Here is a 24320-nt window from a genome sequence, read left to right on the forward strand (position 1 = left end):
AATTTTAAGAGATATTAAATTTATTATACTTATTATTTAATTAGCTTCTTAAAGATTATAAAATATATTAGATTTTTATAATTTATTTATATAGTTACTTTTTTCTTTATTTTTTAAAGATAATATTTCTAATATTTAAATCCTTCTATAATTATAAGTATCTCTTAATTATAGATATTATAGTTTTATTTAGCCTGAGTTAATTATCTTAAATAAAAGATAATAGATTATAATTTTTTATATTTCTTTTATTTAAGTACTAGTTTTATAGCTTTTTTAAATATATTTATTTTTATTTTTATTTTCTTTTTTAAATTAAATAATATAAAGATAGGTAAGTTCTTAATTAATTATTTTATTATTTTAAATATTTCTTACTCTTTAGCTTTCTATATAAATAAGTAATTATTCTATAGTAGCTTTATAATTAGCTATATAGTTTTTAAATATTTAGATAGATATTACTAGATATATCTAGTAATTCTTAAGGATTCTTAAACTTCTTTTTTATCTTATAGTACAGGCTAGTTAGATATAGCTTTAATTTTTTTTAGTAGGATTTCTTATTCTTTTAGAATAAAGATTATTTTTAAATATTTAATCTATTTTATATTAAATTTATACTTCTTAATATTTAGAATTAAACTAGTACTAATTATCCAGGTTATAATCTTCTATATATATATTTTATATTTCTTTAGATTCTTTAAATAGATAATAATATTATTAAAGTAGATAGTAATAAAGATACTCAGGTACTTTTAAAATATATAAATTATATATCTAATAAATTTAGCAGGTAATTATTTTAATTTTATAGATATAACTATTTATTTATAGAGTTCTAGATTTATAAAAAATACTATCTTCTAGATATTCTTTTTATTTATATATAAATTATAATAACTCTACTAGATATAAAGATAGTTATAATTTTAATTTCTTATAATAAATCTCTTTTTTATTCTATATATAATATCTTATTTATATTATTAATAGTTATATTATTAAGTTTTTAATAATTAATAACTATATATTATATTTTATCTTTCTTAGATATAAATATATCTTATAATAATATTAATAATCTTAATTCTTAGATATATCCTACCTGTAGGAATTTCTTAATAAATTCTTATTTAGCTTTTAATTTATCTCAGGGCTTCTGAAACTATTTAATTAAGTATAACTTCTAACTATAAGGATATCTTAGTCTTATAGTAAGTCTTATATTAAAGTAATTAGTAATTAGATTTTATAAAAAATTTAATAAACTTATAATATTTTTCTAGTAATTTTTTTTTAATTTTTATAAAATTTTTTTTATATATCTCTTTTAGTTTTAATTATCTAGTATAGCTATTAGTTTTCTAGATATCTACTATTCTATTTCTAGATTTAGGGCTTAGTATTATCTAGTACTTCTCTATTTTATTAATTAAAGCTTCTTATATTATTCTCTTATTAACTTATTTAATTTTCTGGATTTCTTTTATTATTTATAGCTAGTATTTTTATCTAATAATTTATTCTATTAACTAATTAATATTAAGATTATATTATTATAACTATATTATTCTAATAACTCTGTTATTCCAGCTTCTTTATATTAAAATAAGCCTGAATATAATTTCTTTTATATATTCTTTAAATCTTAATATTAACTTAGTAATTTATAGTTCTAGTTTTTTATATAAAAGTTCTTCTCTAAAACTATATATTTTCTTAATATTTCTTATTAATCTTATAGATATCTTATTTTACTCTATAAATTCTTAGTTAATAAATTCTTTTATAGCTCTTAAATCTAAAAGAATCCTAGTATATATTCTATTAATTATTATATAAATAATAATTAAATCTTTATTTTCTATAGCAGTAAGTTAAATCTTTAATTAATATATATTATAATATCTTTATTTTATTTATTACTATTTTTTCTAATCTTTTTCTCCTCTTACTTTTTATAGTAGATAATAAAAATAATTAATTATCTAGTAGTTATTTTCTTTTAAAGTATTATAGTTAAGATATCCTAGCTTAGTTTACTAATATTTATAATCAGGATCTTTAATTAGATATTAATAGTTTAATAATTATATTATCTTTAGTTTCTTTAGGTATTAATCTACTAAATATTTATTCTAGAAATATTATATATATCTATTATTATAATAGAGTAACTAATATATTTTATAATAGATAAGTAGACTTATAGTTAAATAGTAAGTATAGATATAATTCTATATATAATCTAATATTTTATTATATAGTAAAGTTTTACTAGTATTAAATATTTATTTATATTTCTTTATAAGTTATAAGTTTTATTATTTATATTTAGAGTATTTAGTAAGGGTCTATTTCTAGTATTTATTATATATTTTAATATAATTTTATTATATTTATATTATTTCTTTCTAGTAGATTAAATATATTAATATATAGTTATATTTTTCTTTAATTTTCTAAGAGTTATTTTCTTTATTTAGAATAGCTTTTTTTTCTTTATAATTCTTTAATTATTTATTAGTTATTTTTATAATATCTATTATTACTAGCTATTTATAGAACTTATTAACTAGTAAAAAAATCTTATTATTCTTTATTATTAATTAATTTTCTTAATTATTCTAAGATATTTTTTTTAATAATATTCTATATAATTATTAAACTAATCTCTCCTTCAGATTTATAAAATATTCTTTATATTTCTTTATATTATTTATAGTAGCTATAAATTATTATAGTTTTATAAAAATTTTTATTATTAAGTTCTTTTATACTAGTATTAAATTTTTTTATTTTTTTCTATTTTTTATTGTCTAAAAGATTTATTTTAATTATATATAATAATACTTAAAATACTTATTTAGTATTTATTATTTTTATTCTTATTTTTATATTATCCCTATTCTATCTAGTAGCTTTAGAAATATCTTTATTACTTAAAAATATTTCTTTTATAGGCTTAGTTATTATATAGATAGTATTAATTTATAAGTTATAGATAGTTAATCTATTACTTTTTTATTTTAAATAATAGTTTCTTACTATATATTTATTTTTATTATATTTAAAGTATTTTTCTATAAATTTCTTCTTTTTCTTACTATTCTTTTAATTAATTAAATTTATAATAGTAATATTTAATTATATTTTAATATCTCTATCTTAATCTCTTTATTATTATTTTCTAAATTAGTTTATCTTTAACTAGTTCTATTATTTCTTTTTATAATATTACTTAACTAGTTAGTTCTTAATTCTAGATATTATATTAATTATTTTATTAAAAGTATTAGATTTTTCTAGTATATATATTATTATATTCTTAATTTCTAGTTTAAGAATTTAATAATATTATAATCTTAATACCTTATCTTCCTAATTAAGATTTAATATAATTTAGTAAAACTTTAAGATAAGTTCTCTAATACTTATTCTTAGTTTTTATTTTAGTATATATATATATTATTTAGTAGTCTTTTTAATATCTAGATTATTAAAGACTTTTATAATTTATTATTTAAAGTTTTAGTAACTATTAAGGATAGTATTAGTAAAGTTTTTCTTATTAACTTATTTAAGATTTTCCTAGAAGTTCTATATATATAGCTTAAACTAGTTAAATATAGGTCTATTAAAGTAGATTTTAATAAATAAAATCTTATTTATTTCTTCTATACTAGATAAATTATTAATTTAAATATATATATTTATTAAAATTAGATATTATTTTAAGATAAAGTATTTATCCTTAAATACTTTAACTTTATTAGCTTTAATTTTCTTAAAAGCCTGAAGTAACTAGATCTAGTTTATAAATCTAGTAATAATACTCTTTATATATTTAAGTTCTTTAATAGAGCTAGATATTTTAGATATAGTACTAGTAATAGTCTTAAATACAGGTATTATAATATTTATATTAAATAGAGATATTCTCTTTTTATTCTAAATTAAAGATCTATTATTATTAAATAAGATCTGCTAATTCTTCTTAAGTCTAGTTAATCTTAAAAATATTCTATAAATAAGTAGAAAAGAGTCTTTAGTAAGTTTATTAATTAAAAAATAAGAGATATATTAAAGAGTATAATCTTAAAAGATAGACTAGCTTTAATTTTAAAGATACTAAATACTAAATAAAATTTTTAATTATAATAGTAATAACTATTTTTAAATAATTTCTTTTATTATACTATTTATATTACTTTAGTATAATTATTTTATAAGTAATTATCTTTGTGATAACATCCTGAGGTTCGGTAAATATCAAGGTTGTTGAAATGCCGGAGTGCAGCCTGAAGGCTCACTCCCTAGTATTCTTATTATTCTAACTATATCTACCTAAGCTTCCTATATATAGTTGAGCTGAGCTATTAGTAATAGAACTATTTAATAGTAGACCTTCTTTAATATTCTATTATTAAACTATCTGAAGATAGGATCTTATGGGTATTAATATCTCTAATATATATTAGGGATATTAATACTACTAAGTATTAACTTAAAGAATTATATTTTTCCTTACTTACCTGGCTGTCTACCTGGACAGCCTGTAATTTATTATCTAAATAAATATAGATTTACTCTAGATATAGAACTGGCTGCTAATAGTTATTAGTATATCTAGTACTAGGCTATATAAATATTAATTTCCTGTTAGGAATAGAGAGGTATAGGTTATTATTAAATCTTATTATTCTAAGATTTAACTAGGCTATACTTAAGAAGCCTTATTATCCTTATTAGTCTAGCTGTTATCTATAAATTAAGGTAAAAAGAGATTAAAACTAAGCTATTAAAAATTTAGTTAAGTATTACCTTATTCTAGATAAGCTAAAATTAAATATAAAGTAGATAGTAGAATTAAGAAAATACTTTATTAAGAGCTACTCCTATATCTATATTAGACTGGTTATAAAAAAAATAAGTATAAAGAAACTACCTGCTGTAATTTTAAATATTTAAGGTATAGAGTTCTCTATAGTAATAGGTTTATTAAGTAAATCAATAAGTCTTTATTATAGTTAAGAGAATTTTTACATGCCTGGATATTAATATACTTATCTTTATATTTATATCTTAATCTATTAAATCTTCTCTTTCTCTATTTTTCTTTCTATAACTACTACCTTTCCTTAGCTTGGAAGTCTTATTAGACTACTTAATTAATTATACTCCTATCTTTTCTCTATACTATTATCCTGGAGTTCTTGCTTCTTTTTAATACTATATTCCCTGCTAGTACTTACTATATCTTAAAGCTTAATTTCCCCTTAAAAGGGCAAGTCTGCTAAAGTCTTATCTTATATTTAATTTAGTATCTTAACTCCTGATTTAATAATTATTAGTAAATCCTCTATTTAGTCCTGTTAAAAGTAGATACTAATATATTTTACTATCTTAATATAACTCCTAGCTTTAAAGCTATCTAGATTTTTCTTAAAATCTATAAATCTAACTAGTCTTTAGACTATTATAGTCATTCTATTATAAAAACTCTGAAAGGAGTCTATTAGGAGGGTAGTTATACCCTCTATCTTTATAGTAAGGAGCTGTCTGAGGAATAAGTATATATTTACTATTAGATTAAGGGAGCATTCTAATCCTGTATTATTAGTCTAGAGTACTGAGACAGCACTATCTAGTATAGGGTGTGTTTAAATTATATATAGACTGGTAGTAATAGTAAATATTCTATTTATATCTCTTAAGAACTTAATAATTAGACCTCTATATATATTAAGTAAGTTATTATCTATTTTTATCTAGCTCTTATTTCTTCTAGCTTTGCTGATAGTAGTCCTAACAGAGAGATCTAGTAGTCTAATAGTCTAGAGAAAGCTAGAAGGTATTTAGAGATATATAAGACCTTACTAATATTAATTTATTCTAAGCCTACCCTATATCCTGGAGAGATACCCTTACCTACTATTAAGTTATCTATAGAATAAATTTTAGATTTATTAAGATCTTCTCAGAATCTATTAAATAGAAAGATTCTTATATAGGGAATCTTACTATCTCTATAGTATAATCCTAATCTTCTTTTTAAGGCTGTTCGAGACTTCTAAATCTTTTAGGTTATTATTACTGCCTGTCTTTATACTCTTAGTATTATTAATTCTATTAGCTAGTATAAGTTTTAGATAAGGGAAGCCTGTTATCTCTTAATTAATATATACTCCTATTCTTACCCTTTATTTCTTTTTTATTAATTCTATACAGGCTGTAAATATTCTAGATAATAAATTATTTATTAAGGATTCTTCTTCGTCCTCCTGTTTAGTTTCAGTCCCTGAATATATTATCTAGAAGTCTCCGCCTAGTCCTACTATAAATAGTAATAAGTCTAAGGAGAAGTTCTTAAAGAAATAGTAGTATTATTCTTCTAGATTAGCTAGAAAAAGAACCAAGATAGCCCTGGCTATACTAAAGACTTCTATACTAGTTACTATTAAAGATAATAATAATAGTACTAGCTTTGCTCTAGAGGCTCTAATAACTAGTATCTTATATATAGGGTCTATTAAGCTAGTTAATAATACTTCTATTCCCTATTTAGATAAGACAGCCACCAGTAAAGATAATAAGAAGGCTAATAATAATAAAAATAATAATAATAGTAATAATAGAGCAGATGATTTTACTAATATTAAAAAGACTTAGATATTTTACTAAGATTTTCTTTTCTATTTTTTCTAGACTAGTATCTAAACCTATAGATTTTATTAGTTAGCTAGCTATTAGTCTTATTATAGAGTAGTTTTCTTAGTTTCTAGCTATAAATAAAGTTACTAAAATCTATCTCTATACTTATATAGCTTTTCTTTAGTAAGTCTATCCTGATTACTCCTGATAATATAGAATAACTATAGTAAATAGTCTATTAAAATCTGTCTCTCTAGTATTTCTTTAAGGATAGAGATTTCTCCAGGAGCTTTTACTTCTTCTAACTATACTATTACTATCTAAGATAGATAAATCTTCTTTAAGTATTTAATCTTCTTCCCTGTCTAACTCCTATATATACTATCTAGAGTTATATATCTTTATTAATTATACTGCTATTTTATCTTAAGACTGAGTTTTATAAGTATATAGCTTCCTAGCCTTCTATATATCTCTTTAATTTAATTTCTTAATAGTATCTTTCTCTTCTACTTTACTTAAGTATACTCCTATATACTCCTGCTGTTCCTACTCCTATTTAGTCTATATAGATAGGTCAGAGTATAAGAGGAGATCTGGTTTAATAGTATTAATAATCTACTAAACTTTAACTAGATAGTAGAGTATAAGTCCTACCTACTTTAATTTAGAGACTAGTTATATTAATAACTAGAGCCTCTCAGGCTTATTAATATTAGTCTAGATCAAGTATTAGTTATTAACTAGATTATAGATAACTTAGCTATTAAACTTTTTAATAGTATAGATTCCTAATAGATACTACTTTAAAACCTGATATAAACTAAACCACTTCAGCTGGAATTTCTGTAGTATTTTATTATATATAAGAATCTAGTTACCCTTCTTAAAAGAATACTCCTTGATAAGATTATCTTAGATAATTTATTATTTAATTATGTGAGTCAGTAGTTACTTATTTATTAAGATATAGATATACTAAATTTAGGTTAGTTAATTCTCCTGTATAGCCCTCTTTTTCTTTATATTATTATCAGGCAGTCTAGACTTGATACTATAGATAAGTTTAAATAGGCTGGTATCAGTAATATTATATACTTAAATTTAGGTAGTAAGAAGCGCCTGGGATAGGTACTTATTCTAGAGATATATTAGTTTACTTACAAGTATCTTTATAAGTATTAAACTTAAGACTCTATTTAACTTTTCTACTTATTTATTTATCTGTGGGTAGTAAGGTATTATAACCTAATATTTTATTCTCAGGATCTGGATATAGTAGGCTACTACCTTTAATAAGATATTTAATCTATTATCTAATACTAACTTACTTATTACTCTGTATTAGATAAAGATATTCTTATAAAGGAAACAGGTAATAGCTTTATCTATTATATTTAGGACTGCTTTAGCTACCAGCCAGCCTGTAGTATAGTTAATTACTATTATAATCTATTAGTTCCTATTTAGAGTTGCTGGTAAAGGGCTGATAAGATTAATCCTCTATTATTTAAAAGGTTTAATATCTTCCTAAAATATATATATCTACTACTCTCTTTCTAGACCTGTCTGGGATTACTGTAATATTTAATATACTGGATATTCATGCAATGCAGTCTAAATATCTTGGTGTATTAACAGCTACTATACTCTTATATCTATAGTACTAAGTAGTCCTGGGTATCCTAGATAGCTATATAATTTATATATCCTTTTTATAAATAAGTCCCGAAGTCCTTCCTATAGGTATAGAGCTTCAGTCCTATTCTTATTAATATAGAATAGAATATTCTCTATATCCAGGTCTGTTATATTCCTATATCTATTATAGATAAAATGCCTCTTATCAGCCTTAATACTCCTTATTATTAAAGTATCTGACAATAAAAATCCTTTAGTAAAATACTGTATTAAACTATTTTCCTATATTTCAGTATTTTTTAACTATATTAATATAAGCTATCCTGCTATTTTACTTAATTATTATACTATAAATACCTTGTCTATACTATTATCTATAGTAGCCGGGTCTTCTTTAATAAAGTCAGGTTATTTACTAATAATATTAGGTATCACTGCCTCCTTTCCTGGGCGATATTAGATATCTAGATTATAGGCTTGAAATTCCTTAATCTACTATATTAAGTATTTAAAATAAGTTTAGGTTGTTATAAGATATTTTAAACTCTTATAGTCTGTTAGAATCTTTATCCTAGTCCTGTTCTCTAGATAGTATTCCTAGTATTTTAAGACTTTTTTAATAGCTAATAATTCCTTCTCCTGTATTAGGTAGTTCTATTCTATACTATTTAACTTTCTCCTATTAAAGACTACTAGATACTATTTACTATTCTCTACTAGCTGGCTGAGGATTATTTTAATCATCTATTTTAATATATCTATTTTAATCCGGAAATATTCTATCAGGTTAATAATAGAGAGGACAGGTACCGTGACCAGTATCTTTTTTAATTATTAGAATACTCTTTTATAACTAGTATTCTAAACTATTAATTAATATTTCTACTTCTATTCTCCTGTATTCTTTTTCTTTAGGAGTTCGTGTAACAGAGCTATAATTCTAATAAAGTTATAGATAAATTACTAATAATATATTACTAATCCCAGGAACTGTTAAAGTTTATATATATTTCTTAGTTATAGCTACTTATTAATAACTTTAAGCTTAGCTAGGACAGGTTAGATAGTTCTTCTACTAATAATATATCTATAAAATTCTAGTTCCTCTATCCCGAGGATATACTTTAAGTCTTTTATAAATAGATTATTCTACTATAGTATATTTAGAACTATCTTTAGATAGTACTCATGTTCTTTCTATATATCTGAGAAGATAAGGATATTATTAAGGTAGATAAAATAGAATATCTCTAGATATAGAGTTAAGATCTGATTTATAAGTATCTGAAATATTACTGGTATATTTAATAGTCTAAATAGCATGGCTAGGAATTTATACTTTCTAAAGATAGTATTAAATACTATCTTTTAGATTAATACTTCTCCTATTCAGACTTGCCAGTACCCTAAAAGAAGGTTAATCTTTAAGAGATATATTACTTCTCTAACTTAGTTAATAAGATCCTGGATATATAGAAATGGATACCTGTTCTTATATATTTTCTAGTTTAATAATTAGTAATTAATATATATTCTCTATCTTCTATTAGGTTTTGAAGCAAAGATAATAGGAAAACCCTATAGGCTAGATAATACTTTAATAATTCTCTTATTAAGAAGCTCTATAAGCTGCCTCTTTAACTTATTTAGCTTTTATAGTAACAGGAAGTAAAAGGGTTAGTTTACTAGTAGCTTATTACTAGTATTAATATAGTGTTTAAGTCCCTGGTTAGAAGGGAGTATTAGTAGTAGCTTCTTCTAAAAGACTACTATAAATTTCTTTATGATTACTTTAACCTTCTCTTCTATTATAGTATTACTATTCTAGAGTAGTTAAATAACTATTAGAATAGTGTTTTTTCTTTACTTTCTTAAGATCTTAATAGCTTGCTTTGTACTTATTAATTCTAGTATTAATTTAATACTAGAAATATAGTTTCTAATATTAATAGGCTAGATAATATATATATATTACCTATCCTTTTCTTAGAGATATATTTTAGACATACTCTAATTAATCTATAGGTTAATTATCTTCAACCAATCCCTCCCTAATATTATATTATAATAGGGTAATTTTAATATATATACTCCTATACTTACTTTTTAATCTCTAAAGACTATTAGTAACTGGAGATACTCTCTTATAATTAAGAACTCTTTATTTACTACTTCTACTTCTAGTTATTCTGCGCTTTAGGAGATCTGATAATCCTGAAGATAGTTAGCTAACTAGGTTAATAGAAATAAGTAGCTAGCCCTAGAGTTAATAAGGATCTTTATAATCTTAATAAGCACCCTAAACCTAATAGTATAGATATATAAGATAATATCTAATTCTATAGTATATAATATAACTATCTTTTACCAGGGTGCCTTTAAGATTAGGGGCTCGTGTGTAGTTAGAGATTCTAATATATCTAGAACTTCTAACTCCTAAGCTTCTATCCTGGAAACTTTTACTATTTATACTACTAGTTTCTTTTTATCTAGTAGCCTTATTCTTTTCCCAAGCTATTTAATCTAGTCCCTTTACTATAGGCCTGTTAATAATAAGTAATTTTTAAGTATTCTTTTCTACTATATTAGAAATATACTTTATTTATTAAGTACTAGGCTTTCTATTCCAGACTCTCTTTCTTTAGTTAATCAGGTTATATATTAAGTATACTTAGATCTATAGTGTTAGATTAGTTAATACTAGTTAATATATTACTTATATAATATCTTATAATAGTATTACCTTACTTATACTAGCTGAATCTCTGGACTAGCTTCTTAAACTTTATAGAGTGATTAAGATCCTTTATAAATTAAGCTTAAAGAGCAGGCTTAGCTTCTATCTTGAAGTATTAGATTATAAGATATTCAGGTAGAGAGGGCTTGATCTAGGCAGTTATATTTAAGAACTAGCTACTATAGTTTACTATACTACTATTTTTTTATCTACAGCTAATAAAGCGCTCCTACTTCTTATTCTTATTAAAAAATTCTTTAAAGTTATCTAGAATCTATTATTAGAACTCTTTCTAAGTATTAATAGGTTTAATCCTGCTATCCCGCACTCTTTTACTTCAGGCTTGCTATATAATTTTTACTATTCTATTAAAAAAGTCTTTAATATAGTAAATCTTCTAAATATCTAAAGGGTTCTTTTCTATTAGGGTATATTCAGCTTTAAAGTACTTCTCTACTAATTAAAGTTATCTTCTTATAGTATTATTAGTAACCTGCCTACTATACTTTAGGGGTTTCTTTATATCTAATAACTTCAGGTATAGTTTTATAGTTCTAGTTTAGATAGTCCCTTCCTGGCTCAGGATTATTATCTTTATTAATATTCTCTATAGTATCTTCTGTAGCAAGGCTATAGTATTATTCTGCTATTCTCTTAGGATTATAAGGGTTTTTTCCTGCTATTACTATTAGTTCTCTACCTTCCTTAGCCTGTTTCTATTCTCCTACTAGGATTAGTTCTACTATTTTAAGACTTAGGCTAAGGCTGGAGTATGGATATTCTCTATAACTATAAGATTCTATATTATCATAATATTCTAGTTCTAGTAAGGCAAGGGGGTGTTAGGGTCATAGTTATTAGAGTTATTATTAAAGTTTTATTAGGGGTTCACTATTATCAGAATTATTATAATCAGTATTCTTGATCTATTAAGGTTACTATCCCTAAGATACTATCCTTATACTTTCTAAAATATTCGTCCGTTAGTTTCCTCTCGTGGTTTAAAGGTATGGAAGGTTTTTTCACGGGTAGACCTATTATTATTATAATTATTAATAGGTTCCTACTTATTTTAGTTTTTAGAGAGTTTAGTCTACTAACTTCCTTTCTCTAAGATTACTAGTGAAATTAAAAACATACTACTAGATATAATAATATCCTGAGATTTAGTAAATATTAAGGTTATTAAAATACTGGAGTGCAGCCCAAAGGCTTACTTTCTAGTATTCTTATTATTCTAACTATATCTACTTAAGCTTCCTATATATAGTCGAGCTGAGCTATTGGTAATAGAACTATCTAATAGTAGATCTTCTTTGATATTTTATTATTAAACTATCTGAAGACAGGACCTCGCGGGTATCGACGTCTCTGATATATATCAGGGACATCGATACCACCAAGTACTGACTCAGGGAATCACATCTTTATTATACTCTTTCTTTTTATTTAGTATAATAGTACTTCTTAGTATTATATTCTAAAAGTAATTCTAGTATAACTAGATCAGTATATTATTTCTTTATTATTATTACAGCGCTAGCTGCGGCGCAGTAGGTTCATTGGCTGACAACATCCGTGTTCTCTGATAAACTAGTAATTAGTTCTACATAATATAGAATCTACCTTCTACTAATAGTATATTATATCTCTATAGTCCTGTTAGAGCTGCTATATTAGTATTACAGGCTCACAGTGCAACAGTCCACCGCCCTCAATCTGAAAATGTCACGGAATCCCATCAGGACACTATTGAATTACCAGACTAACTCTGTATTAGATAGGAGCTACTATAATTTTATAACTTTTAAACTTTATAATCTTAATATTACTACATCCCAGGGATATAAGAGAAGCAAGGATTAGTTAATATTAATTTATAATTTTTAATTAATTCTTTATATTTCTAAGGTAGATTCTCTACCTAATCATTACCATTTCCTTCTACCCTTGACAGACAACATGGTAGACATTACATGGTGCGGCCTTGGCAGTCATGACATGGGAATCATGTTAGTATTAAAGCTTACTAAAATTAATTATTATTTAATTATTATTTAATTATTAATAATTTATTTATATAGAAGACTTAGTAGCCTAGTTAACTATATACTAGCCGTTTATAGTAATCATCTTCATCCGAAATTTCAAGGCCCAAAACACCCCTCTAATGGTCAATGAAGGCAGGAGCTGACCCACCCATCCGGATTTGCCTTCGCCTCGGCCACTCAAATACATATCACGCCAGCTGTGATGAAAACATAACGTGTCTCCTGACCGTCGTGGTACATAGCGCGCGTGACCCAATGCCCCGGATCGCAACAGTGGCTATACTCCAAGCACGTACACAACACCCCCTTCTTCCGCTCCTCTTGAGGGAGTGCCGTTCGCTGCCGTCGGCAAAAAACGAATTACGATGGCTGTATGAACGAGCTCTGTGTATTGTGCGATCAACGTCGAAATGTCAGCCAAACGGGACAAAGCAGAGAGTTCATGGCTGGAGAAGTCTGTTGAAATCAATGTGCCTAGCACGGTCAAGGGGTGTACCTCTCCAATACATACTGGGGGATCAGCCTTTTGGGGAACTTGACATCAAATGTACAAGGGGTGTGTTGATTCCAAGGTATCGATACTCTTAACTAATTTCATCCTCGCTACCATCAGATGTATCCTAATTCTCTGGGCGTCAGACATGAAACAGAAGCTATTACCCTTCACGCCGCAGAATTGATATTGGGTCGATTCTCCGGCATGGGGAGAGGAGATAAGCCGCTACGTATCATAGATCTCTGCACGGGAACTGGGTGCATACCACTGCTTCTGCATAATCTCCTCTCTTGCCACTTTTCAAAGTTATCAATTATCGGCATTGACATCAGTGCTACGGCTGTCAGCTTGGCGCAAAAAAATGTCGAGCGCAATGTCCGCATGGGAAAACTGTCACAACGTGCATTAACAGATGTCAGGTTCCAACGCAGAAATGTACTTGAGTATAATCCTAAAAGGCCTCTGGTAATGGAGGATATGTGCGACTATACATCCATATTCTCCAATGTCTCCAATTCCCAGATTGATGTTCTTATCTCAAATCCGCCATATGTTTCGTTGGAGGAGTATCACGATGGAACCACATCACGCAGCGTCCGGATTTTCGAGCCGAAACTCGCATTGGTGCCACCAGAAAATATTTCGCAATTTATGGTAGACTCTGGGGATTTCCGTCCGGAGGATTTCTTCTACCATCATATTGCAGCTCTGATGTGCGCATTACAGGTTAAACTGGGCGTTCTTGAATGTGGGAGCCGCTTGCAGGCAGTACGGGTCGCGATGATATGTGAAAATATTATTCATAGCTATAAAGGCTTGGGTAAAGGACATGTTAATATTTGGTCAGATACGGGTATGGATACAGACCCATGTGCAGTTATCATGCAGACATGGGATTAATATTATAGTTCCAAGTTTATACATGAAAAGGGATGATGTTATTCCACGGAAAACAAAACTTCAGGGCTATACTAAGAAACCATGCTTATTTGATATACCGGCAAACTCGCTGGTATTAATAGTATTACTGGAGGGGTAACTATGGTATGATTCCCTTCAGTAGTGTGAATAAAATCAGTGCTTTAGTATACCGCTATATGGATATTTGTCACTGTTTCCTAGAGCGTAACAGAGGGCAGGCCACTACAGAGTAGTTATATGATATTATTCTTTCTAATTAGGCTTAGAGGGGGTGTGTGTGTGTGGCTGATAAGATTATATGTTTAATAGAGGTGTGCATGCGGCCATCAAGGTGCACAGTGCGTACAGCAGGCCCCTAGCAGGCCCCTAAAAAGCAGGCCCCTAAAAATCATAGTTCATGCTACACATATAGTTGCATCTTTAATTGGTAGTAGCTACATGCCTCCACACTATTTACATGTAAATGACTCAAGATGTACATAGGGCCGGTCAAAAAATACATATATGCCACATCACCACAGCGCTCAAAGCGAGATGTTTTGAAACGCCCATTGCGCGCCCCCATGCCACTGCCGTGCCCGTGTCTGTAGATTGTATAGTGTTTCCGCTGTCGGTCGGCCCCCCAATTCGCGCCCCCGAGCCATCGGCCACGACCGAGGTAACAGGGTGAGATACCTTTGTCGCATTAGGTACAGCGTGATCCCCACTTTGTATCTCAAAAATATTGCTCTCGGTTGAATTGAACCTGGTTTGTGCGAGCGAGATCTCATTATTTGTTAGATCATAGACAACATACGCGCTGCGCAGAAAAGTATCACCAAGAACAGCAGTGCTGTCCCCGGCAGGGGCAATGCCGAATATACAAGCACGATCACCGTTTGAAAAGCGAAGTCCCCCGCCGTTTATAATAAGTTCACTGATGCCAACAGTGACCTGTGGGGACGAGAATGTGAATGTTATATTGATGTCATCTTGAGCCAAGCTACACGGCACATACCCGGCACCAGTGGATGGCTCGTAAGTAACACCGATGTCCCTGTAAATTTCCTCCGTAATGGAGTCTGGTAAATATGACAGAGAGCTCCCAGAGTCAAGGAGTACCGCCGCAGGCAGCGCGCCTGAGGACAAATGGCGATCTGTGGACTTAGTATTGAGCGAAACACCAGTCAGTGCTATTATGAGTTCATTATATCCACCATTGATGCTCTGGACAGGAAGAGTCCGTAGATCTCCATGATACTTCTCTGTATCAACCCCCCCGAAGAGGATAGACCCAGTATTTGCTTCAAGATCATTCAGCCACAGGCTGTAGGCGCTCGATCGAATGAAGCCCTTCTGCATTAAGATCTGAGGAAGGTTGGGATAAGCATCGTCCCCAAAACGGGCAACCTGAACTTCATTCGATGGGTAACCAATTCCTAAAACCCCCTCTTAATTGGGAATTGTTAATATTCCAAACAAAGGTTTGACGAAGCGCATGCCTGGCCTGACTTACCCGCGGAGCTAGATGAGTACCCAATTCCAAACTGAAAATCTTTGACCGTTGTTCCGCCGATGTGGAGTGTGTCCGTTACGTAGTCCCCAGCGGCGCCTGTCCCATCTGCATACGTGATGTTGAAATCGGATGAAACATAAGACAACGATGAAGACACGCTTGGGTCAAATGAGCCAGGTATACGACATGGATCTCTAGATGACGAACAAAGTGTTGAATTTGCAGCATTACACCAAAGATCACTGCTACCAGTATCGAGAATCAACCGTAGGTTTTGCTCTGGTGTGCCGATTGTTACATTGCAGAAGTAGAGCGTCTCCTGCTGAATAGTAAGTCCCTGATATACACAGAGAATCTATTAGCCAACGTACCTCATTATCAATCAACTGCAAGACTGTCTTGTCTCGTTTTCGCCTCGTTTGGTCTCTCGTTATGGGATCCGGGATATCGTTGCGAAGGATATTTAGCTGAACAACAGCGGGCGAGCCACTTTGTGGAAGGACGAATGGACTCGCCCAACTTCGTGTAAACAGCAAAGCACCGAGAATTGAATAAACTTTCCACATCGTGGCTTGCCTACAAGCTGGGGTGCCCCACAGCCGCTTGGGATTTAATGAGAAGCAAGTGGGCAGTGGGTTATACGATAGAAATACAACTGACAAATTTCGATGAAAGCCTTTTAAGGATAAGACGGACTACCCTAGCTAGTAAGTAGGTAGTAAACTCCCAGCTAGCGCCGTTGACTGGCGCATGGCGAGTTTTTTTGTAAGAGGTGTGCTGCTATTGCTGCCTGGACCGGATGGCTGAGAACGGAGCCTACACTATCCAATAGTCATGCGCAGCATCCTATTGCTGTCGTCATCATTGCGCCGGTTGTACAGATTGCGGAGCCATTTAGAACCTTCCTGTGTTGGGTTATTGAATGTTGGGTGCTTGAATTGCGATTGGATACTGACTAGAGGATATAATTAGAAACCTATTTGACATAGTATGGACTTGGCCGTCAAACTGCCTTTCTGAAAATAAAGCGTGGGAGACTACAAGGCGGACCCAGCATCGAAGGATCGAAGACTAGCCTATCTAGAACTTAGGTAGGATGGAGGTTCCGGCACCGAACTTACCGAAAGCGACGAAGCTATGCCAAGTCGGACCGGTCGGAAACCTTAACTATCCGCCGTTGCCGGCGTCGGCAACGCATTCGGAGTACCTCGAACGGAACTAGTCCACTTTCGGGTCCATAGCTTTGTTAGTCATGTATCAAGCTGCAGAAGTGCAACGCCGGTGCAATTCTCAACTAGCCAACGATATATTCATGCCAGGGATTCCGCAATTCATCGGTCGCTTGGAATGATGGCTTTCTTAGTTGAACCGATGTCGCCATATCAGGCACACCAACTAATCCAAGGTGCACCCACATTGGATTTACTTGGCCTGAGTCATCATTGTCTCCCAATGCTGGAAACTATCTACGAGCATGTATGTATCCCCAGATGGTGAGTTGGTTACCAATTCAAAGACCTTTACGCACGATTACATGACAAATGCGTACTCGGATTTAAAGGGAAAGTGCCCACCGAGATGATGCAATTGGTATTGATACAGTAGATTTTGGAGTCGAAATATTAAACAGAACAAAGAACAGTGGCCTATTTAATGATTCGCGTTCGCGACAAAATATCATAGCCCCATAGTTTCTCGGACCTTCTTCATAGTGATCTCGGCATTGGCACGTGCTTTCTGGGCTCCTTCCTCCGAAATAACGTCTAAACTACGGCTGTCTGAGACAGTTGAATTGTACTTTTCTTTAATCGGAGACAATGCCTTACAGATCTTTTCAGACAGGTGCTCCTTGAGAGCTCGTGGACTCGCCGACTCGTATCGTGATGCGATTTCGAAGCACGAGCTTTCTTCGAGATGGCTTAGGATCTCTATGAGGTTGGATATACCTGGCCGGCAAATCGGATCATAGGTTATGCCAGGCTCCGAGTCTGTAAGTGCAGCTTTGACCTTTTGTCGAATGTCCTCTGGGGAATCTGTGAGTATGATCCTTGAGCGTTCGTCAACATGAGATTTTGACATTTTGAGCGTTGGCTCCTTCAGAGACATCACTCTCTTCGCGGGTGCTAATGGTAGTTAGCTGATGAACACCATCACTAAGGGGCTATATATGAGCTGGGCGGCCTAACAAATCAGTGCTTCCGGAGATGGGAATACTGTTCCGTAGAGGTGGTTGAAGCTATTTGCAGTATTCCTGGAGAATTCCAGATGCTGCCTTTGGTCCTCTCCAACTGGAACATGGGTAGCTCTAGGTCACATTAGAAGGATATTATTTACCCGACGGATAGTAAGCAGACCTATGAACCAGGATATCCGCAGCCTGGAGCACTGGATATGAAAAAAGACCGAGGCGTAGCTTCGACCGAACCTCTGCATTTTCCAACGTAGTGTCTTCTGGCAGTTGAAGTTTGCTCTGATTGGGTTAATTATATACCTATGTGGTGTATTCTCTTTTTCCAATAAGGGACATAGATTGTATTGTCTTTTAGAGAGCACTCACCTTCCATTGAGTCATCCGAGATAGGTAACCCGTAGACGCTACAGTACTAAGAATCCAGAATAGCTGAGCATGGTGATGAACCTGACTAGCTTATCAGCTGGATATCCGGCGTGGAAGTAACATTGAATGGATCTCGGGCTATCGCATACGGCAGATTGATAGAATATTGTCGAACGTTTGGGATCTAAACCAACGGCTAACAACGTCGCAAAGGCCTCTTTTCTCCATTTCCTCAATTCGTGCCCTTGCTGAGGCACTGTTAATGCATGCAAATCGACGATGGAAAATATTAACTTAGTATCGTCGGTGGCGGCATCCTGTAATTTAACCCACTCACGCAGAGCACCAAGATAATTTCCTAGGTGCGGCACACCGGTGGGTTGAATTCCGGAAAAGATTGTGGTTGCAAAATGCTGTTGTGAATTCCGAGAACTTTTCCACCTCAGAGACGGTCTTACAGGTCGGATGTCGAAACTCTTGTTATAGCCAATTCCCTTGCGTGTTTTGAATGTTTGGAGGCATTGGCCATGTTTTCCAACTGCAGCACGCATATCTCGCCCGGTTGTCGAAGGCTTTCGGGGGGTTGACGTTAGGTTTAAGTTTGTTCCCGGAGTTTATGAGAGTCCTTGGAATGGCTCGCCGAGACAATTTTAATACACGTGACCTGGATGTACCTGTTGAATAAATTTACCACCTGACCAAAAAGGGCACCAAACACCCTTACTTAGTAAGGGTGTTTATTATATGTATTTAATCTGATATACTCTCTTAGTATTGTAGGTCTGTGATACTGGTAAATCTGGCCCTCCTGTATATAGCTAACTTTATATAGTAGGTATTTTATATTAGAGAGTATTAATATCTCTAATATCTAGCTTCTGTTAGATTATATTCTAGCAGATACTATGACTTCAACATGTGGTACTGTAGTAGTCTTATATAGAGAAGTTACAGGTTTCCTATTTAGGAACATCCCGGGCTTATACCTGTCGAATAAATTTACTACTTGACCAAAAAGGACAGCCTTACTTAGTAAGGCTATTTATTGCATGTATTCAGTCTGACAGTACCAGTGAATTCTGTCTTTGGAGAACAAAGCCAAAGCTACTTCTGCAGTGAACGGAACGATCGGAACTGTCTCAACCCAGTGGTGAATCATGTTCTTGTCTATTCTAGCCGGAACAACATCATAAGAAGGGAAGAACATGTACATTATATAGCGCGGCTCACCACATAATGCTTGCTACGAGTATTGGTGCTTACTTCATGCTTTATGAGGTATACTTATAGATGCACAGTAATATACAGTTGGTTAAAGCTAAGCGTCGACAGAGAACATCGATAAGAGAACACTTATACAAGAAGGGAACCCTATTGGCTGCCAACAGCCAGTGGTCCCTTGTTTAAAGATAGCCGCTCGTTTCCCAAAAACTCAGATAATAACTCCCCTGTCTCAGACGTTTTGTCTTCACGACGGCCAAACTGTGAAAGATGAAGCTCGAGATTTTTTTCAACCTCCGGAAGAGCTTGGTCCATGTTCCTCGCAATTTCTGGTCATCGACGCTGTTAGGATATCGTAATCTCGCATGTAGCATTGGGGTTTGTGTCTTACCGAGACTTTCATGCTCCCATACATTTGCCTTCATTCCGACACCATAGAATGCATGCTTCCGGACAAAGGCAAGCCAAGCTTGGACAACTTGGGGGTTACCATCTTTAATCTGAATCAACCGGCGAAGGGTTATGCGTTCAAAATTTTCCTGACTCTTCTTGTGTACGAAATTACTCCGTGGGAAAGTCCATCGCTCGGTAATTTTGGGTAGGGGGACAGGACCAGAGACCGGGAGTTTTAAGTAATAGGCAGCTCGAATAGCAAAATCAGTGAAAAATTCTAGGTTCCGCACGCTGTACGATCTTAACTGAAGGTCGCAAACTGGAAGGCCGTACTCGGCCTTTCTCCGGAGCGGCCGTAAGTATAGCGCTTGTACGCTTCTCGGTAGTCGCGCATTGAGGTTGATATCACTTAGACGTTCTCCCCTACCGCCATCACATGTCAGAAAGATCCTTCATAAGTTCCCGGCACGAGATCAGAGATAGATTGGGAAGCGTACCATTCCTTGACTGATGAATTGAAGGGCTGTTGAGGTTGTGTTGACCTGTATCCATTAACAACCGAAGGGACAGCAAATAAACGGAACGACGAACGTTTCTTCTGTTTGGTCTGGCTTCGTTGCGGTGGATTGGGAAATTTTGAGATTGCCTGGCTGACTAGACGTGCTAAGAAGAGCTCGCGATCGCGCAAAAAACTGGTCGATACATCAATGTAAATTCCTGCGCGATATAGAATTCCAAAGACTGTACCTGCAACCGCCTGCCTGCCCGCAATAAGATATTGTGGGGTGATAACTGTGACATGTTCTCCTTGTTTAATTTCCTTTCGTTTCCTTTTATCTTTTTATCGCCGAGGAAATTAAACCTCGCACAAGAGAGACCTATAGGACGCTTGCTCGGTTTGTTGCTTCCGTTGACCTGAGTGTTTCCAGGTCCCTTGTTGTTCCTGAGATTTTACCTTACTAATCAACCCCTCGTGACCAAATAACTAACTACCTGGAAAACTCAAGTTTACCCACCTACTACTGACCACCCAGCTGATAATTTAATTGACAAATAATTCATTTCGCCCATAACAAACACAGCTTCACTTTGCTTAAGTCAAGTGTTTTGTGCGAAGGTTTCTGTCTCACCAATCAAGCGCTATCTTATCCGTGCCTTAACAAACCACAGTGCGGTCAATACCAGCAAAGCGAAGGATGCCGAATCACATGGAGCAGCCTGCATGTCTTTCGAACCTCGAGAGGACGGGTGAAGCTTACACTTTCATAAACAAAAATTTACCCAGCATATTGCAAAGTCCCCGTGTAGCTATCGTTTGTGGCTCTGGATTAGGCGGACTTGCAAACACCATTGATAGCGCGCAACGAGTAGAAATTGATTATTCTGATATCCCTCACTTCCCTCGTTTGACCGGTCAGTTGAAAATTGCTTCGCAGCCCCATTTGGCAAGAAGACCGCCCACTAACAAACGAAGTCCCTGGACACGCTGGTAAGCTTGTGTTTGGGCTACTCGACAATAAAGTCCCGGCCGTTTTGATGGTTGGCCGTGCACAGTAAGGATCTCATGATAAAAACGGAAGCGAATGTAACCGCTAAATTCCAGCAATCTTTAGCTACTATGAGGGTCATTCCATAGAACAAGTGACGTTTCCTATTCGTGTTTTCAAGTTGCTGGGAGTTGACACAGTTGTTTGTGAGCCACCCCCCCCCTCCCTTCCCTGTTTGGAGTTGAAACTATGCGTTTTTAGTGCTGGCTAACAAGCTTGTGCACATAGTGACAAATGCTGCTGGGGGTCTTAACCCCGATTATGTCGTCGGCGATATTGTACTACTAAACGACGTGAGTCAAACCGTTCGCTCGCATTAGACTACTCCGGTTTGCACTGACAAATACGCAAAGCACATTTTTCTCGCTGGTTTGGCGGGTACCCACCCGCTGCGAGGGCCTAATTGCGAAGAATTCGGCCCTCGATTCCCACCCCTGTCAGACGCTTATGACCTAGACCTGCGTCGCCAGGTACATAAAGCATGGCAAGAAGTTATGGAATCAAATAATAGTAACCGGAGATTGCACGAGGGCGTCTATGCTTTCGTTGGCGGACCTAGGTAAGCTACGGCACTCGGAATAGCTTTGGGCCTTTTTGACTCGAAATTTCCAGTTATGAGACCAGGGCGGAGTGCCGAATGCTTCGCCAGCTCGGAGCAGACGTTGTAGGGATGTCGACGGTCCCGGAAATTGTCGTTGCAAGACACTGCGGTATCCGGATCATAGCATTTAGTCTCGTAACAAATAACGCCGTCCTATCACCTGTCCCCCGCGGGGATGACCATCTCATTCAAGAGAGGGATGTGAAAGACCTAGACACTATACTGCAGGAAGGGAAAGCTAACCACGAGGAAGTGCTCGAAGCTGGCCGGTCTGCAGCTCAAGATATGCAAGTGAGTGTCAAAAACAACGCCTGACAAGCCGGATTGATACTGACATCATTCCAGAAACTGGTCGTCCATGTTGTCTCAAACATTTTCACTAAAGCTTGAGTCAAAAGTGTATCATTATAAGTGATGCAACCAAAGGTTGTGGTTTCATCATGCAGGCGCCGCCCTGGAAATTATGGGGTTGTTTCTGCGATCTTGCCAAAATTCTTCGATCGTCTTTCTGATTGATTCTCTGGTGGCTGTTGTGGATTCAGGCCTGACCAAGTTGACGATTCTGTGCCGAAAGTTATAGATCAGTGTCGGTTCTTTCCACCAGAATTCCGTTTGGCTCGTAGACTCTTGTAGAAGGCTTTCCTGCCACTTCTTTTTTTGCCTTGCACATCATTATATCTAGTCTCGAATCGCTTGTTTTCCTTCTCCAGAACCAGGGCCTCTTCCACAAACGTCCTCTTGCGGTCTCGCTTGGCAATGCGGCCACTGAAGAATTCGGTTGGGCCTTCGATGATAGTTCCTACTTGGGAGTACTTTGGTGGTTGGGCCTTGTTGTTTTCTTTTTTGTAATGCCGTTTGGGGTCCAATATAGAACGCATTCGTAGAAGTTGTAGATCTCTTTTCAATTCAGGCGTCAATTCCGTCTTCGGAAGATCATACCAGTTATTACCCGCGGTTGGTTTATCCTGGAGCACATCATCATTAGCAAAAATATCAACTAATAGTCCACGATGAATAGCAATGCTAATATAAACATGATGCTCAGAGTAACTATGAAACAAGAGTGCTCTCATTGCAACAGCGCAGCCCAATACGGGCTGTGGAGACTGTATCAAGCGCTTACGCGATGGTTGAGTTTTCCTCATAGCAATTAACGGCGGGGAAAAAAAAAGGGAAAAAAAAAAAGGAGATAGACGCAGAGAGAGTGTGTCGTGAGCATACCTTTTTTGGCTTCCTCTGTTCACTGGCCAGGGACTGGTTATCATTGTTAGTTATGGGATCGATTACTCTTGCAGTATCAATAACTGCAAGGTCATTGTGTTGCCGGACGTAAGGTTTCAAAGATGACCCGGTAGATAGCTTGGGGATACTATAGCGCGAAATTATTAGCCCCTCGTAACCATGACGTGCCATTCCACCATCCATGGGAGTATAGGTCATACTTTGGAATACTCTGCTCGGCCTGATGGGGTGTAATCGAGTCACTGACTGTTTCTGTATTCTTGCAGAGACGTTGCTCCGCCTGAGCGAGGAGTTGTTGAATGTTCTCATCCGTCAAGGGTGCACCATTATGGCATTGTACAATGACCCGGTCAGATGCAGATGATAAGTTCATTTTTGATAGAGACAGGAAATAGAAGAAAAGTGAGGAACCAAGGGGGTGTTGAAGATTATTTATAGAGTTAAAAAAAGGCAGCTTGTCTCTCAAGAAATTTCTGTTTGTGGGGCGAGCTCGGATTTTCCAACACCGCCAAGGTTGAGTAGGTCCAGTACGCGGGTTCACTGTGCAGGGCAAGTGTGCAACCTTTAATCAAAGTACTACGCCGTACCTAATAGGCTCCCGCAGTCCCACGCGGCAGCTCCAGTTTGCTGCCCCTTGGGCTCTCACATCAGCCATTACCGCCATGGTTAAGGTTGAGTAGGGGCGTGTTCAGTGTTCAGTAAGCAAGGGCAGTTGTAGGTTACTGCGTCCTCGATATTTATTTCCATGGCTATGGGTA

General features: G+C 33.6%; 5 protein-coding genes across 5 annotated transcripts; 2 read left to right on the top strand and 3 right to left on the bottom strand.

The window, feature by feature from the left end:
* Positions 1 to 13601: 13601 nt before the first annotated feature.
* ASPSYDRAFT_51669 (uncharacterized protein) lies at positions 13602 to 14678 on the top strand. The gene is made up of 2 exons (XM_040848340.1): positions 13602 to 13636; positions 13703 to 14678. Exon 2 carries the CDS (start codon positions 13703 to 13705, stop codon positions 14483 to 14485), a length of 783 nt encoding a protein of 260 aa, XP_040696368.1. The 5' UTR covers positions 13602 to 13636; the 3' UTR covers positions 14486 to 14678.
* A 109-nt stretch (positions 14679 to 14787) lies between these two features.
* Positions 14788 to 17000, bottom strand: ASPSYDRAFT_188999 (pepsin-like aspartic protease). Its single transcript, XM_040843613.1, has 3 exons — positions 16373 to 17000; positions 16002 to 16320; positions 14788 to 15936 (listed from the first exon to the last, which is right to left on the bottom strand). The coding sequence occupies exons 1-3, from the start codon at positions 16565 to 16567 to the stop codon at positions 14996 to 14998; spliced, it is 1455 nt and encodes a 484-aa protein (XP_040696369.1). The 5' UTR covers positions 16568 to 17000; the 3' UTR covers positions 14788 to 14995.
* A 678-nt stretch (positions 17001 to 17678) lies between these two features.
* Positions 17679 to 20973, bottom strand: ASPSYDRAFT_62625 (tryptophan--tRNA ligase MSW1; the record flags this gene model as incomplete). Its single annotated transcript, XM_040850148.1, has 8 exons — positions 17679 to 18124; positions 18336 to 18471; positions 18559 to 18639; positions 18708 to 18916; positions 19350 to 19380; positions 19945 to 20108; positions 20171 to 20595; positions 20876 to 20973. 8 exons carry the CDS (start codon positions 20971 to 20973, stop codon positions 17679 to 17681), a joined length of 1590 nt encoding a protein of 529 aa, XP_040696370.1.
* Positions 20974 to 21380: 407 nt separating this feature from the next.
* Positions 21381 to 22710, top strand: ASPSYDRAFT_164377 (purine-nucleoside phosphorylase; the record flags this gene model as incomplete). The annotated part of the gene is made up of 7 exons (XM_040843253.1): positions 21381 to 21585; positions 21647 to 21725; positions 21786 to 21865; positions 21948 to 22012; positions 22073 to 22278; positions 22332 to 22611; positions 22666 to 22710. The coding sequence occupies 7 exons, from the start codon at positions 21381 to 21383 to the stop codon at positions 22708 to 22710; spliced, it is 960 nt and encodes a 319-aa protein (XP_040696371.1).
* Positions 22711 to 22901: 191 nt separating this feature from the next.
* Positions 22902 to 23935, bottom strand: ASPSYDRAFT_73546 (Fcf2 domain-containing protein; the record flags this gene model as incomplete). Its single annotated transcript, XM_040850715.1, has 3 exons — positions 22902 to 23417; positions 23542 to 23689; positions 23763 to 23935. The coding sequence occupies 3 exons, from the start codon at positions 23933 to 23935 to the stop codon at positions 22902 to 22904; spliced, it is 837 nt and encodes a 278-aa protein (XP_040696372.1).
* Between the last annotated feature and the right edge of the window lie 385 nt (positions 23936 to 24320).

This window comes from Aspergillus sydowii (assembly GCF_001890705.1).
Source record: "Aspergillus sydowii CBS 593.65 unplaced genomic scaffold ASPSYscaffold_19, whole genome shotgun sequence".
Classification (NCBI taxonomy): Eukaryota; Fungi; Ascomycota; class Eurotiomycetes; order Eurotiales; family Aspergillaceae; genus Aspergillus; species Aspergillus sydowii.